We start from the raw sequence: 13197 nt of genomic DNA, 5'->3' as shown, positions 1-13197 counted from the left end.
GAATTTTTACATGCTAATATCTTGTTGGGAATGAAGATTCTTGGTGCTTCATTTAGGTGCCTCTGCTGGTTTTCCAAGAGATCCTTTTGTAGAGCCAGCAGTCGATTGCATCAGCCTCATAACTGGCAATGGTTATAATATAACAAATGGATCAAAGCAGCAGACCAGATGTCCCAAGGAGTGTTTCAGGGAAACATACACATATAAACACCCACCCACCCACCACAGTTTGCATATACAGGCAAACACGTGACTGCTTCCCCATTTATCCTTGGAATGTTCAGATCTGTGCTTCCTGAATCTCTAGGCCCTCCCTGTGACTTTTTGTTTCAGATTCAGGCCTGTTCTGAGTTCACCAGAATTGAGGGGGTTGATCATGTCAGAGCATCACACTGAGGTCACACTTAAACCCCTTTCATAAGATTCTATAAAATTTTCTCTTTCTTTTAAAAAAGTTATTTAGATATTTAAAAGCCTCAGAGTAATATGAGCTTATCATTGAAAATTCAAAGAATCAGAACATCCCTGGTGGTCCAGTGGTTAAGACTCCCCACTTCCAGGGGGCAGGGGGCTCAGGTCTGATCCCTGGTCCGGGAATTAAGGTCCCACATCTCGAGCAGTGCAGCCAAAAAATAAAAAAAAAATTTTAAAACTTCGAAGAATCATACATAGACAATAACTTAGTGTCTGCCCTAGTATCTCATTGTTCTCTGCTTCTACTTCCTGAAGTCAGCAGTGCAAATGCCCAGGTGTGTCTCCTACACTGGTTCTCTATGTTAACAAAGGCATGCATAAGCATGTGTTTGTTTGTGAGGGTTATACTGCGTACATTCCCCTCTGTCATACAGTAACTAAGGGTACAGACTCTGTAACCAGAGTCTGGCTTTTTCCACTGCCGAGTTGTGTGACCTTGGGCAAGCAAATTAACCTCTTTGTATTTATATCTTCTTATCTCTCTATAATGGTTAAAATATCAGTGTCTACCTTATAAGGTCTTTTTGAGAAGTAAATAACATATGTAACTATTTAGACCTGGTACATGGCCAGTGCTTTTTTAGTGTTAGCTTTTATTACTATGGGGTTTCTCCTTAGACCCTTATATTTAGAATGAACTCATTGGTTTTAACAACTGATACATATTCCATAGTGTAGATATATTGTCATTGACTCTGAACAAGTTGTGATGCCAGTTTTGATACCCTCACGTCATGAAGTATATTATACTGTGGTTGAGGAAGGAAGTGAGGGGGTGAGAGGGGGAGAGGATCAGTGTTCTGAAAGCTACTACTGAAGAATAAGAATTAGGAAATTTTGCTGAAGGCTGCATATACCAGTATTTTCTTAACGTTATTTAAGAGATTATTGGCTGTTCTCAGTAGTGCCTTAAAGTTGGGTTTTCATATGCCAAAGTAAAGTTACATGCTTATTTATAATTTCATTTGACTGCAATGAAAATTTTTATAATGTCAGCATTTAAGAAATATTATTCATGTCAGCTTTACTAAGCCCCAAGTGGCTTCCCACATAACTTTTCAGCATTTTTGTTGATTTCCTCAAGCAGTGCTTGGTATTTACTTTGAAGTTTGCCTTTTGATGCCTCTTCTGTGATAAACATCCATCAGATATCCCCCATCATTTCCGACTCTTCATTGCAACCAGGAAAAAAAGGAACACAGCATCTGAAAACCCACAAGCGAGACAATCCAACTTTTACTTTATTTTCATTTAAATATGCAATAAATGTACCTTCTGATAAATACAGTTCTAGAATCAAATAGTATTGCATATCATCCTGGAGTCAAAAAAAAAAAAAAAATCAAACACAGCAGATGCCGTTGATGTGCCAACATATCCTCTGGGCATCTGCCTTCCCAGGCATTGCCAACCATACGGCTCCCACCAGAGGGCTTTCACTGGCAGTGAATCTGGTTTGGCAGCAAGTGAGCGGACAGTTAAGTGCCAGGGAGTAAATACCCTGTGGATGTAGCCATCACATAATGAATGTGAGTGGGAGGATAAGCTCTCCAACACCTTCATCCCTCAAGTGGAACAACTCTTGAATTTTTATTTTATTTCTTTTAATATTGTCTCCCAGGGCTCCCCAGGGGATCAAACCCTAGCTGTTCAGAGTAGTAACTTCCTGAAAATGTACCTTTTATAGACTTGGCTCCTTTCCCTACTTCCCTACCAGGGTCTCTTGGGATCACCTCTCAAATTAGCCACTTGCATTCAAATTCTTGTCTGGGGTCTATTTCTGGGTTAACCCAAGAGTGAAACATATTTTTTAAACTCCAAAAATAACACATATTTAGTGTAGAAACGTGAGGAAAATATGGTCAAGTAAAAGGAACAAAATACAATAACTTGTAGTCTTACCACTTAGGGAAATATTTATTATTGCTATTTTGGTATATTTTTAAGATATGTTAGTATGCCTAAAATGAAAAGGATATCACTGAACATATTTTGTGTGTGTGTTTCAATTGCAAGTTGTTGGAAACAATTTTCTTTTTGCCTTTTTCCCCAAATGGAAATTCTTCAGATTTTTTCTCTGATAATTCTAAAGAAAGTGCAGATCCTATTTTCCTGGGATAATCACTGTCAATATTCTGTGTATATTTTTCCTGCTAGATATTTAGATAATATTTTAAATATTAGTGGAACTATGTATTATTTATTATTCTGTATTTTAAGTATTATTCTGTAACCTGTTTCTTACTGGCAATATTTTAAACATAGAAAATAATACAAAGCATACTTGTTCATTGTAGAAAAATAAGAAAGTACAGATGAACAGAAAAAGAGTATAAAGAATGAAAATCTTATGTATTCCAACTCTTCAGTAATAGCTACTATCAACATTTAGGAGTAATTCATTGTAGACTTAAGAAAACTTTTATGTAAATACCCATGTAAATAATGAATTTATGAATGATATCATGCTGTCTAAATTATTTCCTAACTATTAGTTACTTAGTAATATATTATGAACATTTTTCTATAATGATAAATATTAAAAAATTGTTAATGACTATATCAAAGCCTTTTAACCATTTTCCTGTTATTGAAGATTTAGATTGTTTCTTTGAAACATTTATAAATGGTATCACAATAAATACCCTTATAGTTAAACCATTGGGCACATCATGATTATTTCATTAAGATAAATTTCTAGAAGTAGAATGATTGGTTTAAAGGTTTATACATTTTAATGAGTTTGATAAATGTTGCCAAATTACCTGCTAGAAGAATTTTGCCAATTTACCCTTCCTCTAGTAGAGAATGAACATGACCTTTTTTCTAGTTTTCAACATAGTTGTTTATTAGAATAAAAAAAATCTTACTATTATAGAATAAATTATTTGTATTTCCAGGGATTCTCTCCATTGACCTTTTACTTTTGGCAGCTGTTTAAAAGTAGTTTCCAATTTCTTTGCAGATGAATTGTCAAAATTCCTACCACTGGAAGCATCTATAAATATCCTTTTATTCTTAAGCATTTAAACATGTGAAGTCCTCTCATCCATATAAACCAATTCCTGTTCATAAGGATTCAAAAGTCTGCTTATCCATTTATGTAAGATACTAAAAACTGACACCAATGATTTACCCTTATATTTCATTTATTGCTATGAAATCTTATGAACAAGCTGTTTTACTACGATAAGCTTGACTTTTCCTATCTTTGATTTAAAAATATCCCCTTCTCTCTTCTACAGGTTTTGCAGATGTGAACTGTTGGCACCTTCGTTTCCGCTGGTCTGGGGATGCTCCTTCAGAACTCCTGAGGAAATTCAGAAACTATGAAATATGAAATATCCCTGTTCATAGAGGAGAGAGAAAAAGAAAGAAAGAGAGAGAGAGAGAGAAGAGAGAGATCATTTCTTGTGCTGCCAACTTGCAGTCTTTCTTCAGATCTTAAAAATGTCATATTTGTGAATTGCTGAGTACCAAATCATTCCTCCATCCTGAAACCCATTCTCTCAATGTGTTTTTTAAATGAGAAAATTTTCAGACTAGTTTCTTTCAATATTGAAGTAAATTAAGGCCCTTAGATCCAGAATAGATTGTAGTATGTGTATTTTCCTGTTAATGTTATTTATAGAGATCTATTAAAAATCAATCCCTGTAGTTAAATATTTCATTGATGTACCATGATCTTTATTAGTGCTGGATATACAAGAAATGTTTTGTGACTCTGAACTTAAAGTGAAATGTGAAATTACTTGTGTAAATTGAATGAAATAAATAATCTTTTCAAAGTTCATAATGAATTTTATATTTAAAAAATTTATTTATTTGGCTGGATCAGGCCTTATCCCTTGGAGAAGGAATGGCAACTCACTCCAGTATTTTTGGCTGGAGAATTCCATGGGCAAAGGAACCTGGCAGGCTACAGTCCATAGGGTTGCAGAGTTGGACATGACTGAAGTGACTGATCATGCACATACATTGGGCCTTAGTTGCATCATGAGAGATCTTTTGTTGCAGCACTCAGATTCTCTAGTTATGGCAGACGGGCTTTCTAGTGATGCTTGGGCTTAGTTGCTCTGAGGCATATGGGATCTTAGTTTCCTGACCAGAGATCGAACTTGCCTCCCCTGCATTGTAAGGCTGATCCTTAATCACTGAACCACCAGGCAAGTCCCCATAATGAATTTATAATTCAGTTGTATTTTGAAAATAATTTGAATAAGTATTTCTACTTCAATTTTAATAATTATAAATTTAAAACTTTATTCATTTGAGAAAATGTTTTTACAAGATTTCTTTTATTATATAGCAGGTGATGCATTTATAAGCTATATTCTAACTATGAAAATGGACCTATGAGGTAATATGTCCTTTTTAGGTTGGAATTACTAGGTTTATCATGTGTGTAGTTGATGGTCACTTTTTAGTGTGGAAATAAGTGAGTGAAAAGTTAAAAAGAAAAATGATTTTAGAGCAGGAGTTCTTTGTTCAAAGCAGAGTTTTCAATGTTCTATAGCAAAGTGAAAAAAATAAAAATGTAGGAAGGTTTTTTTTAAAGCAAAATAATTCAGAAATTATGTCTTTCCTACCTTTGTGATTTAAAATGTTCTTTCCTTTTATGAAATAGTGTCATAATGGATTGTATTGGTTTGTTGGGATGCCATAACAAAATACCACAGACTGGGAGGCTTAAACAATATTTCTCAGGGTTCTGGAGGTTAGAAGTCCAAGATCAAGGTGTATGCATATTTGGTCTCTTTTGAGGCCTCTCTCCTTGCCTAGCAGATGGCTGCTTTATCCCCACAAAAGCCTTTCTTCTTATAAGCATCAGTCATATTTGATTAGGACCCCCATATTCTAAAGGATTCCTAAAAGCATCTTTTAACTTATCCCTTTAAAGAGCTCATCTCCAAATAAGGTTACATTCTGAGCTACTGGGAGTTGGGACTTCAATAAATGAATTTTAAGGGAACATAATTCAGTACCTAACATAGATGAAAACCTTTCTTTAAACAAATACAACCCTGTATTGGTTCCCTTAATATTATTTGTAGTTTTGTTGTTTTGTCAAATCCAAAAATCAGGGCCAGCCATTTAAATAATTATTTCTATCAACATTTTACCACTTCAGTAAAATGTGATTTGGCATTGTTATCATATCTACAAAGTTTATTTAAAAAACAGAAAGTAAATTCAAAAGAGGTTGTGTATTAAATTAATAAAATGAGCTTTTGGACTATAGTTGCCTGTCATAATGCCTGCCTGGCCCAAGTAGGCACTTGAATAAATACCAGATGGAATAACTGAATTTTTGAATCTAAAGAATCAGGGTTTTAATTTTTTCCTCTTTTTTCACCTAGACTGTCTGATTCATAGCACTGATGACTTTTAATGACTTGTGGAGGGGAAAAACATTCTCACTCCCCCAGTCTGCTCTGCTTTTGTCACAGACATATTTCCCAACTGTTGATAAGACTGAGCGTTAGCTCTTGTTTACTTTCCTCTCCTATGATGTTTGAAGCCTCTAAATAAGAAATAGCCTCTAAAGAAATAGTGCCACTTGAATAGGGATTTCAGATAGGTCAGCCTTGTGCTAAGCACTTTATTTACTTGATTCCATCTAACTTAGTAGATCTTTCACATTAAAACAGTTAAGAACTCTCCTCAACTCAAGATTTTTTTTTTTTAATTTTATTTTTTCATTTATTTTTATTAGTTGGAGGCTAATTACTTCACAACATTGCAGTGGGCTTTGTCATACATTGACATGAATCAACCATGGAGTTACATGTATTCCCCATCCTGATCCCCCCTCCCACCTCCCTCTCCACCCGACTCCTCTGGGTCCTCCCAGTGCACCAGGCCCGAGCACTTGTCTCATGCATCCCACCTGGGCTGGTGATCTGTTTCACCATAGATAATATACATGTTTTGATGCTGTTCTCTCGAAACATCCCACCCTCGCCTTCTCCCACAAAGTCCAAAAGTCTGTTCTGTACTTCTGTGTCTCTTTCTGTTTTGTATATAGGGTTATCATTACCATCTTTCTAAATTCCATATATATGTGTTAGTATGCTGTAATGATTTTTATCTTCCTGGCTTACTTCACTCTGTATAATGGGCTCCAGTTTCATCCATCTCATTAGAACTGATTCAAATGAATTCTTTTTAACGGCTGAGTAATATTCCATGGTGTATATGTACCACAGCTTCCTTATCCATTCATCTGCTGATGGGCATCTAGGTTGCTTCCATGTCCTAGCTATTATAAACAGTGCTGTGATGAACATTGGGGTGCACGTGTCTCTTTCAGATCTGGATTCCTCAGTGTGTATGCCCAGAAGTGGTATTCCTGGGTCATATGGCAGTTCTATTTCCAGTTTTTTAAGAAATCTCCGCACTGTTCTCCATAGTGGCTGTACTAGTTTGCATTCCCACCAACAGTGTGAGAGGGTTCCCTTTTCTCCACGCCCTCTCCAGCATTTATTGCTTGTAGACTTTTGGATAGCAGCCATCCTGACTAGCGTGAGATGGTACCTCATTGTGGTTTTGATTTGCATTTCTCTGATAATGAGTGATTCAACTCAAGACTTAAAAAGGAAGGTGACTATACTTTGATAATACAGTCAAAAGAGAGTGTTTCTCTTTGAATAAAAAGTAAGAAGAAAACTGGACAACTTTCCTCAGTAATTTGTTTGAATTCCCCAGTGTTTCCAGCACAATCACAATTGTATGTATGTGTAACAGCACATTCTCAAAGCCACTTATTACTGGATTACGGCTTGAATTCATGGCATAGCAAAATGATTATGAAAAGATAATTTTACATAAAAGTGATTAAGCTCTTAAGTCAGCTCCAAATGGTAAAGATAGTTTCTCTTATATTTGATATTGAATGAGTGAATTAATGAGGCACATATTTCTTGAGCAAATTATGTGATAAATATTGTACTAGCAATTGGGGCTTCCCTGATAGCTTAGTTGGTAAAGAATCCACCTGCAATTCAGGAGACCGTGGTTCGATTCCTGGGTTGGGAAGATCCACTGGAGAAGGGATAGGCTACCCATTCCAGTATTCTGGCCTGGAGAGGAGTCACAAAGAGTCAGATACGACTGAGTAACTTTCACTTTGTGTAGGATATAAAAATGCTTAAGGTGGTGCGCGTGATAAAGAACCCGCCTGCCAATGCAGGGGATATAAGAGACATAGGTTTGATCCTTGGGTCAGGAAAATCCCCTGGAAAGGGAAATGGCAACCCACTCCAGTATTCTTGCCTAGAGAAGCCCATGGACAGAGATGCCTGGAAGGCTGCAGTCCATGAGTTTGCAGAGTCAGACATGACTCAAACAACTTAGCACACTTAGGACAGTTGATAATTTAGTGAAGTAAGACAGATGTCTGAATATCTCGTAGTTTAAAAGGGGCATGCGGTATTAGTTTAGGTATGTCATGTGATTGGTACATGCCTGGCACATAGTAAGCACCAAGTGTAATATTACTATTCTTACATATCAAACCTTGTGATAATCAGTTAACAGAATTGTGGCCTCTCTCCCTCCTCATTACCTTTCCTCCAATTCTCCGTCTCAGAAGCACTTCCAGACATCCTGTGCATTACACACACACATGTGCTTCTGTTCCTTTGTCTACTCAAATGGAAACACTATCCTGTGGCATACCTTTCATTTATTCCGTTTCTATGTCTTGGAGATTTTTCCATGTTTAGTATGTAAGTTCTACCCCTTTTTCCCCCCTTAATCTGCTACATGGTTTCCATTGTGTGAACCATAATTTATTTAATTGCTCTACTTGAGCCTTTCAGGTTATTTCAATTTCCCCCTGAAACACAAACAGCAATGTAGTGAATAGCTTTACATACAGTTTCTTGTGTGTGAAATATACTGTAAGATAAATACTTCTTATTGGAATGGACCAAAGAGTGTATATGTACATTTAGAATTAGATTGGGCTTCCCTGGTGGCTCAGATGGTAAAGAATCCACCTGCAATGTGGGGGACCCCGGGCTGGGAAGGTCCCCTGGAGAATGGAACAGTTACCCACTCTGGTATTCTGGCCTGGAGAATTCCATGGACAGAGGAGCCTGGTAGGCTACAGGCCATGGGGTTGCAAAGACATGACTTAGTGATTTTCACACACACATAATTAGATTACCATATAGTTCAGCAAACAACAGATGCAATTTGGTAAGTTGCAGATCTTAGGGCCACTGAATTATAAAACCCAGAAAATAGTTCATGTTCATTGGGATTCTTGCGTTTAGTCTTTTCCACTCTAGGATAGACTTTGTTGAGTACCTCAGTTTGAAGCTTATGGAACAATTTACCAGTCATCTCTGACCCCCTGCCATAGCAGGGATTGCCCAAGATATAAAGCAAAAATAAAATCAGAGTATACTTTTTTTCTAGTACCTTCCACAGAGACAGGATGAAGTCAGGGTATTCTTTTCAGTGTTGTGGCTTCTGGGTGTCCTGAAATGTTGAAATACAATTCTAAAACATTTTTGCTCTTTTAAGTAAAGGGCAACCCAATAGAGCAAATCTTGAAAACTTAGGCAGAATTCACAATTTCCTATGATCCCCAATAGTCCCTAGTCTCCCATGGACATATACCAGCCTGTCAAAAACATGCCCTTTGATAAGCAAATTAGAAACGCAGAAAAAGACTTTGCAGATATTTCTCGTAAAGAGACAGCTGGATCAGGGGAAGATAAGGTTGCTTTCCCGCTTATGAATTTTCATATCCTTTCTGTGCCCAGATCTGATTGTGGTTACAAGATCAATCATAGCAGCAAGTGTGGATGACTAATGCAGTTATTGAGAGGGGTCTTTAATTTCCTGAAGGCAAACACCATTACCTACCACCTCCATTATCACAGACGAGGAGATGCCAGGGCTACTGGGGACTCAGTGATGGAAGAAATTATAAAACTGATGCAATTACTGAGAAAATGATGAAATGTCTCACAAGAAAGGCTTCAATTCCCTTCAATTTCAGGTTTTGTGATATGCCTCAGTGTGGCTGTGTGTTTAGTATTATTCTCAGCTCCCTGTGAAGTCTTACCCTCATGGTGGAGAACATTTTGTATCAGGCAGGTCATTCTCACCCTTTCTCCTCCCACCTCGGCTCTCATGTCTTCCAATGTTTTGTTTTGATGACTTAGGTGTTAATCAGCAGCCAAGAGTAAATGTTTTCACAGTGGAATCTAGGTTGGGTTGAAGGAGAATTAGATCTTTCTCTGGTTCTAACTTATTGTGAGATTTAAGGCAAATGACTTGAATTCTCTGATCCGTTTTTTTCTCTCTGAGGCTGGAATTAAGAATCTCCCCTTTACTGAACATAGACTCTTGGCTCAGGACCAGGTTCAGAGTTGGCCTGTCCAGGGCTCTGGTGGGGGCCAGGAGGGTGTGGAAACACAGGCAGTGTGTAGTCCAGAAGAGGAAGTCAAAGATTAGTGAGGACAGGAAAGGCAGAGGAGAATGTTCCTTCTCCGTCATTTTTTCTAATAACTCTTCCTTTCTTACTGTTCATTTAAGTAAAAGGGCAGAGATAGAAAAGGAGAGATTACAATTAAGTATGTATTAATATATCTATACACATAGCCTCAAACACCTCATCTTTTTTTTTTTTTTACATTCATTTGAGTTCAGTGCCATTCTTGATAGTATCCCATCTCTGAAGACAATGGTGACTTGTTTTCAGAGTATATTAAAGTATTTAAATACTTTCCAGCTCACTAGACTATCAGGAGAGGTTCTAAAACAGCTAAAATAAAAACAACAATAATAATAACTCTTACCTTTACCAGTTTCCAAGGCATTTTCTCATGTATCGTGTTTAAATCTCACAACTAACTCCACTTCCTGGAGGAATTTGTAACTTTTTTTTTATAACCTAAAACCCACAATAGAATGGAAAACAGATTTTTAAATTTATTTAATTTTGTGTGTGTGTGTGAAATCATTTTTCTCAGTCTTGCAATCTGCCTTGGGAATGTGCACCCCCCTCGATGTCTGAGTCTCAAACTCAGAGGTTCTGATTTAACTGGCCTCTATGTCTATCCCAAGGGTGCTGGGTTTTCACAGCTCCAGGTAATACTGAAGTGCCACGTGTTGAGGGCCACGTAGCTTAAATAGGTTACAGATGAAATGGTTAACATCTTGATGGCTCTACCTGCCTACAGGAGATTAGAGTTCTCCCTTCCTGCCACTGGTCATTTTTTTAGGTTCCCCTGGTCCCAGAAGCACTTCATTTGGGCTCCCAACAGGTCTGTGAGAGGCAGTCACCTTCGAAGCCAGTTGCCTTCCAGGGTTCCCTCTGGTTTTCACCCCAGCCGAGGAGGCCGCTTGGAGCGCCCCCTGCTGCCGCTGCCGCGCGGTGAGTACCTGCTGGCGGGAAGAAGGGCCTCCTGGGGTGGCTGCTTCGGAGGCTTGTTCTCTCTAGGCTCGTTTTATTATTATTATTCTTTTTTCCATTTATTTTTATTAGTTGGAGGCTAATTACTTTACAGTATTGCAGTGGTTTTTGCCATACACTGACATGAATCAGCCATGGATTTACATGTGTTCCCCATCCCGATCCCCCCTCCCGCCTCCCTGTCCATCCCATCCCTCTGGGTCTTCCCAGTGCACCAGCCCTGAGCATTTGTCTCATGCATCCAACCTGGGCTGGCGATCTGTTTCACCCTTGATAATATACATGTTTCGATGCTGTTCTCTCAGATCATCCCACCCTCGCCTTCTCCCACAGAGTCCAAAAGTCTGTTCTGTACTTCTGTGTCTCTTTTCCTGTCTTGCATATAGGGTTATCGTTACCATCTTTCTAAATTCCATGTATATGCGTTAGTATACTGTATTGATCTTTATCTTTCTGGCTTACTTCACTCTGTATAATGGGCTCCAGTTTCATCCATCTCATTAGAACTAGGCTCGTTTTAAACAATTCCTCAGCGGCTGCGACTCGCCCTCGCCTGACTGGGAGCACAGAACCGGCTCCCCCAGACCGTCCTTCCCCTCCTCACCTTGGCCTCAGCCCCGTGCCTTTCCTCTGCCAGATGGAGAGGAGTGGGCGAGGGACTGGCAGGGGAGCCGTGGGCTCGGAGCTCTACGGCTCTTGCTTCAAGAGTGTTTGGACAGAACAGACCGAGGGACACACCCCTTCAAGCCTCCTCCAACATTTTTTCCAGTCGCAAGCTCTGGGATCAGTTATTCGGCTACCCTCAGCCGCCAGGACATGTTAACACCATGTTTTTGAGCTTAACTCCTTATTACCGATCAACCGTGAGCTCCCGGATACCCCAGAATTATCCCACTGACATGGAGGTTGTCTCCAGCCGCCTGGCCAGCAGGGATCTGCGGCCTCCTTCATCTCTCTCTCTCTGGGCCTGTATTTCCACCACGAAGGATATGGCTCTGGAGAACCTGGGACACTATTTTCCGGCAGTTGGCTGAGGAGAAGCACGAGGGAGCCTCTCTTAAAAATGCAAAACCAGCGGCAGTAGCCACTCGCAGGAGTCGGGTAAAACCCAGGACCGTGTGGAAGCCGCCATTCTGATGTCTGCCCGCGGACTCCCACCTCCGTGACTTCTCGGCGAGCGGCTTCCTAGACAAGAGGGTGAAACTCATCAAGAAAATGGGGAGCTACCTGACCAACCTCCACAGGCTGGCTGGTTCCCAGGCGGGGCGGGGCGGGTATCTCTTCCAAAGGCTCACCTCCAGCATGACTGGTAGCCCCCGAAGCCCAGCGGCCTTTGGGGAGCCCCTCTGGTGACGGGGCTTCTGCCTGAAGCCCCTCTCTGCAGCCACTAATAGCTTTTAAGCACTCTGGAGCTCTCTCCCAAGCCTTGGACCAAAGGGAAATGGTAAAGCTTTTTGCAGAAAAAAACAGAAGGAAAGGAAAGAAAAAAAGCCTGCATGAAGGTTATTTACCAGATCATACTTAAAGAGAAATGATTAGCTGTGTGGCCTCAGGCAAGTCCTCTACTTCTCTGAACCCATTTTCTCTCTTAAAATGAGATGTGGAAGGAAAGCAGGAAAGTTGGGAATCCAAAGTAAACTGTTCTGCTTTTGATTCTTATCTTCCAGTTTAAATTCAAGGAATTACGAAGTCTTTACATCAAGGCAGGGACAGAATACTGGGCAACATCCATGGTGACATCATCCATGGTGAGAAATGTGTGGTTAAGAAGGTCGCACTGGAGACAGAAGTTACCTTCACAGTAAGTTTAGGTAAGTTCATTACCCTCCCTGTGCCTCAGTTTCCTCATCAGTAAAATGGGATAATAACTAATATCAAACACAAATGTTAACTATTAATAGTAATGACTGGGGAAGAAAATCAGAGAGTGACTAAAAAGATATTTTTCCAACTCCATCCCATTCCTTTGGTAGTCCAGCATCACCCAGCTGCTTGTTACAAATGCAAACTATTGGACCTCACCCTAAACCTACTCAGTCAGAAACCATGAGGGGCAAGGCCTAGGAATATGTTTTGGAATCTTTCTGGAATCCCCAGGTGCATGCTAAAGTTTGAGCAGCACCGTTCTAAAATCTTCCTTCCCAAAATTTGGACCAAACCCCAGAATCACTGGCATCATCTGTGAACTTATTACATAGACAGTCAGAATCTTGGGCTTCACTCTGGAGCTGCTAAATTATAATCTGTGTTTTAACAAGATCACCAGTTTAACAAGATCACAAGCAACT

At 39.4% G+C, this 13197-nt stretch overlaps 1 protein-coding gene across 2 annotated transcripts in view; it reads left to right on the top strand.

The window, feature by feature from the left end:
• The window catches only part of DNAJC12 (DnaJ heat shock protein family (Hsp40) member C12), a 40932-nt gene extending 36670 nt beyond the window's left edge, over positions 1-4262 (top strand). Inside the window, exon 6 of one of the 2 annotated variants that reach the window (XM_065922425.1) lies at positions 3720-4262. In XM_065922425.1, coding sequence (XP_065778497.1) covers positions 3720-3814 — 95 coding nt within the window. In that variant the 3' untranslated portion in view covers positions 3815-4262. The remainder of the gene's footprint in view (positions 1-3719) is intronic. The other variant, XM_065922424.1, reaches the window with a different exon arrangement.
• Positions 4263-13197: the final 8935 nt, after the last annotated feature.

Source organism: Muntiacus reevesi, chromosome 2 (assembly GCF_963930625.1).
Source record: "Muntiacus reevesi chromosome 2, mMunRee1.1, whole genome shotgun sequence".
Classification (NCBI taxonomy): Eukaryota; Metazoa; Chordata; class Mammalia; order Artiodactyla; family Cervidae; genus Muntiacus; species Muntiacus reevesi.
The sequence above is the reverse complement of the archived record's forward strand: the minus strand, read 5'-3'. Positions and strand labels throughout refer to the sequence as shown.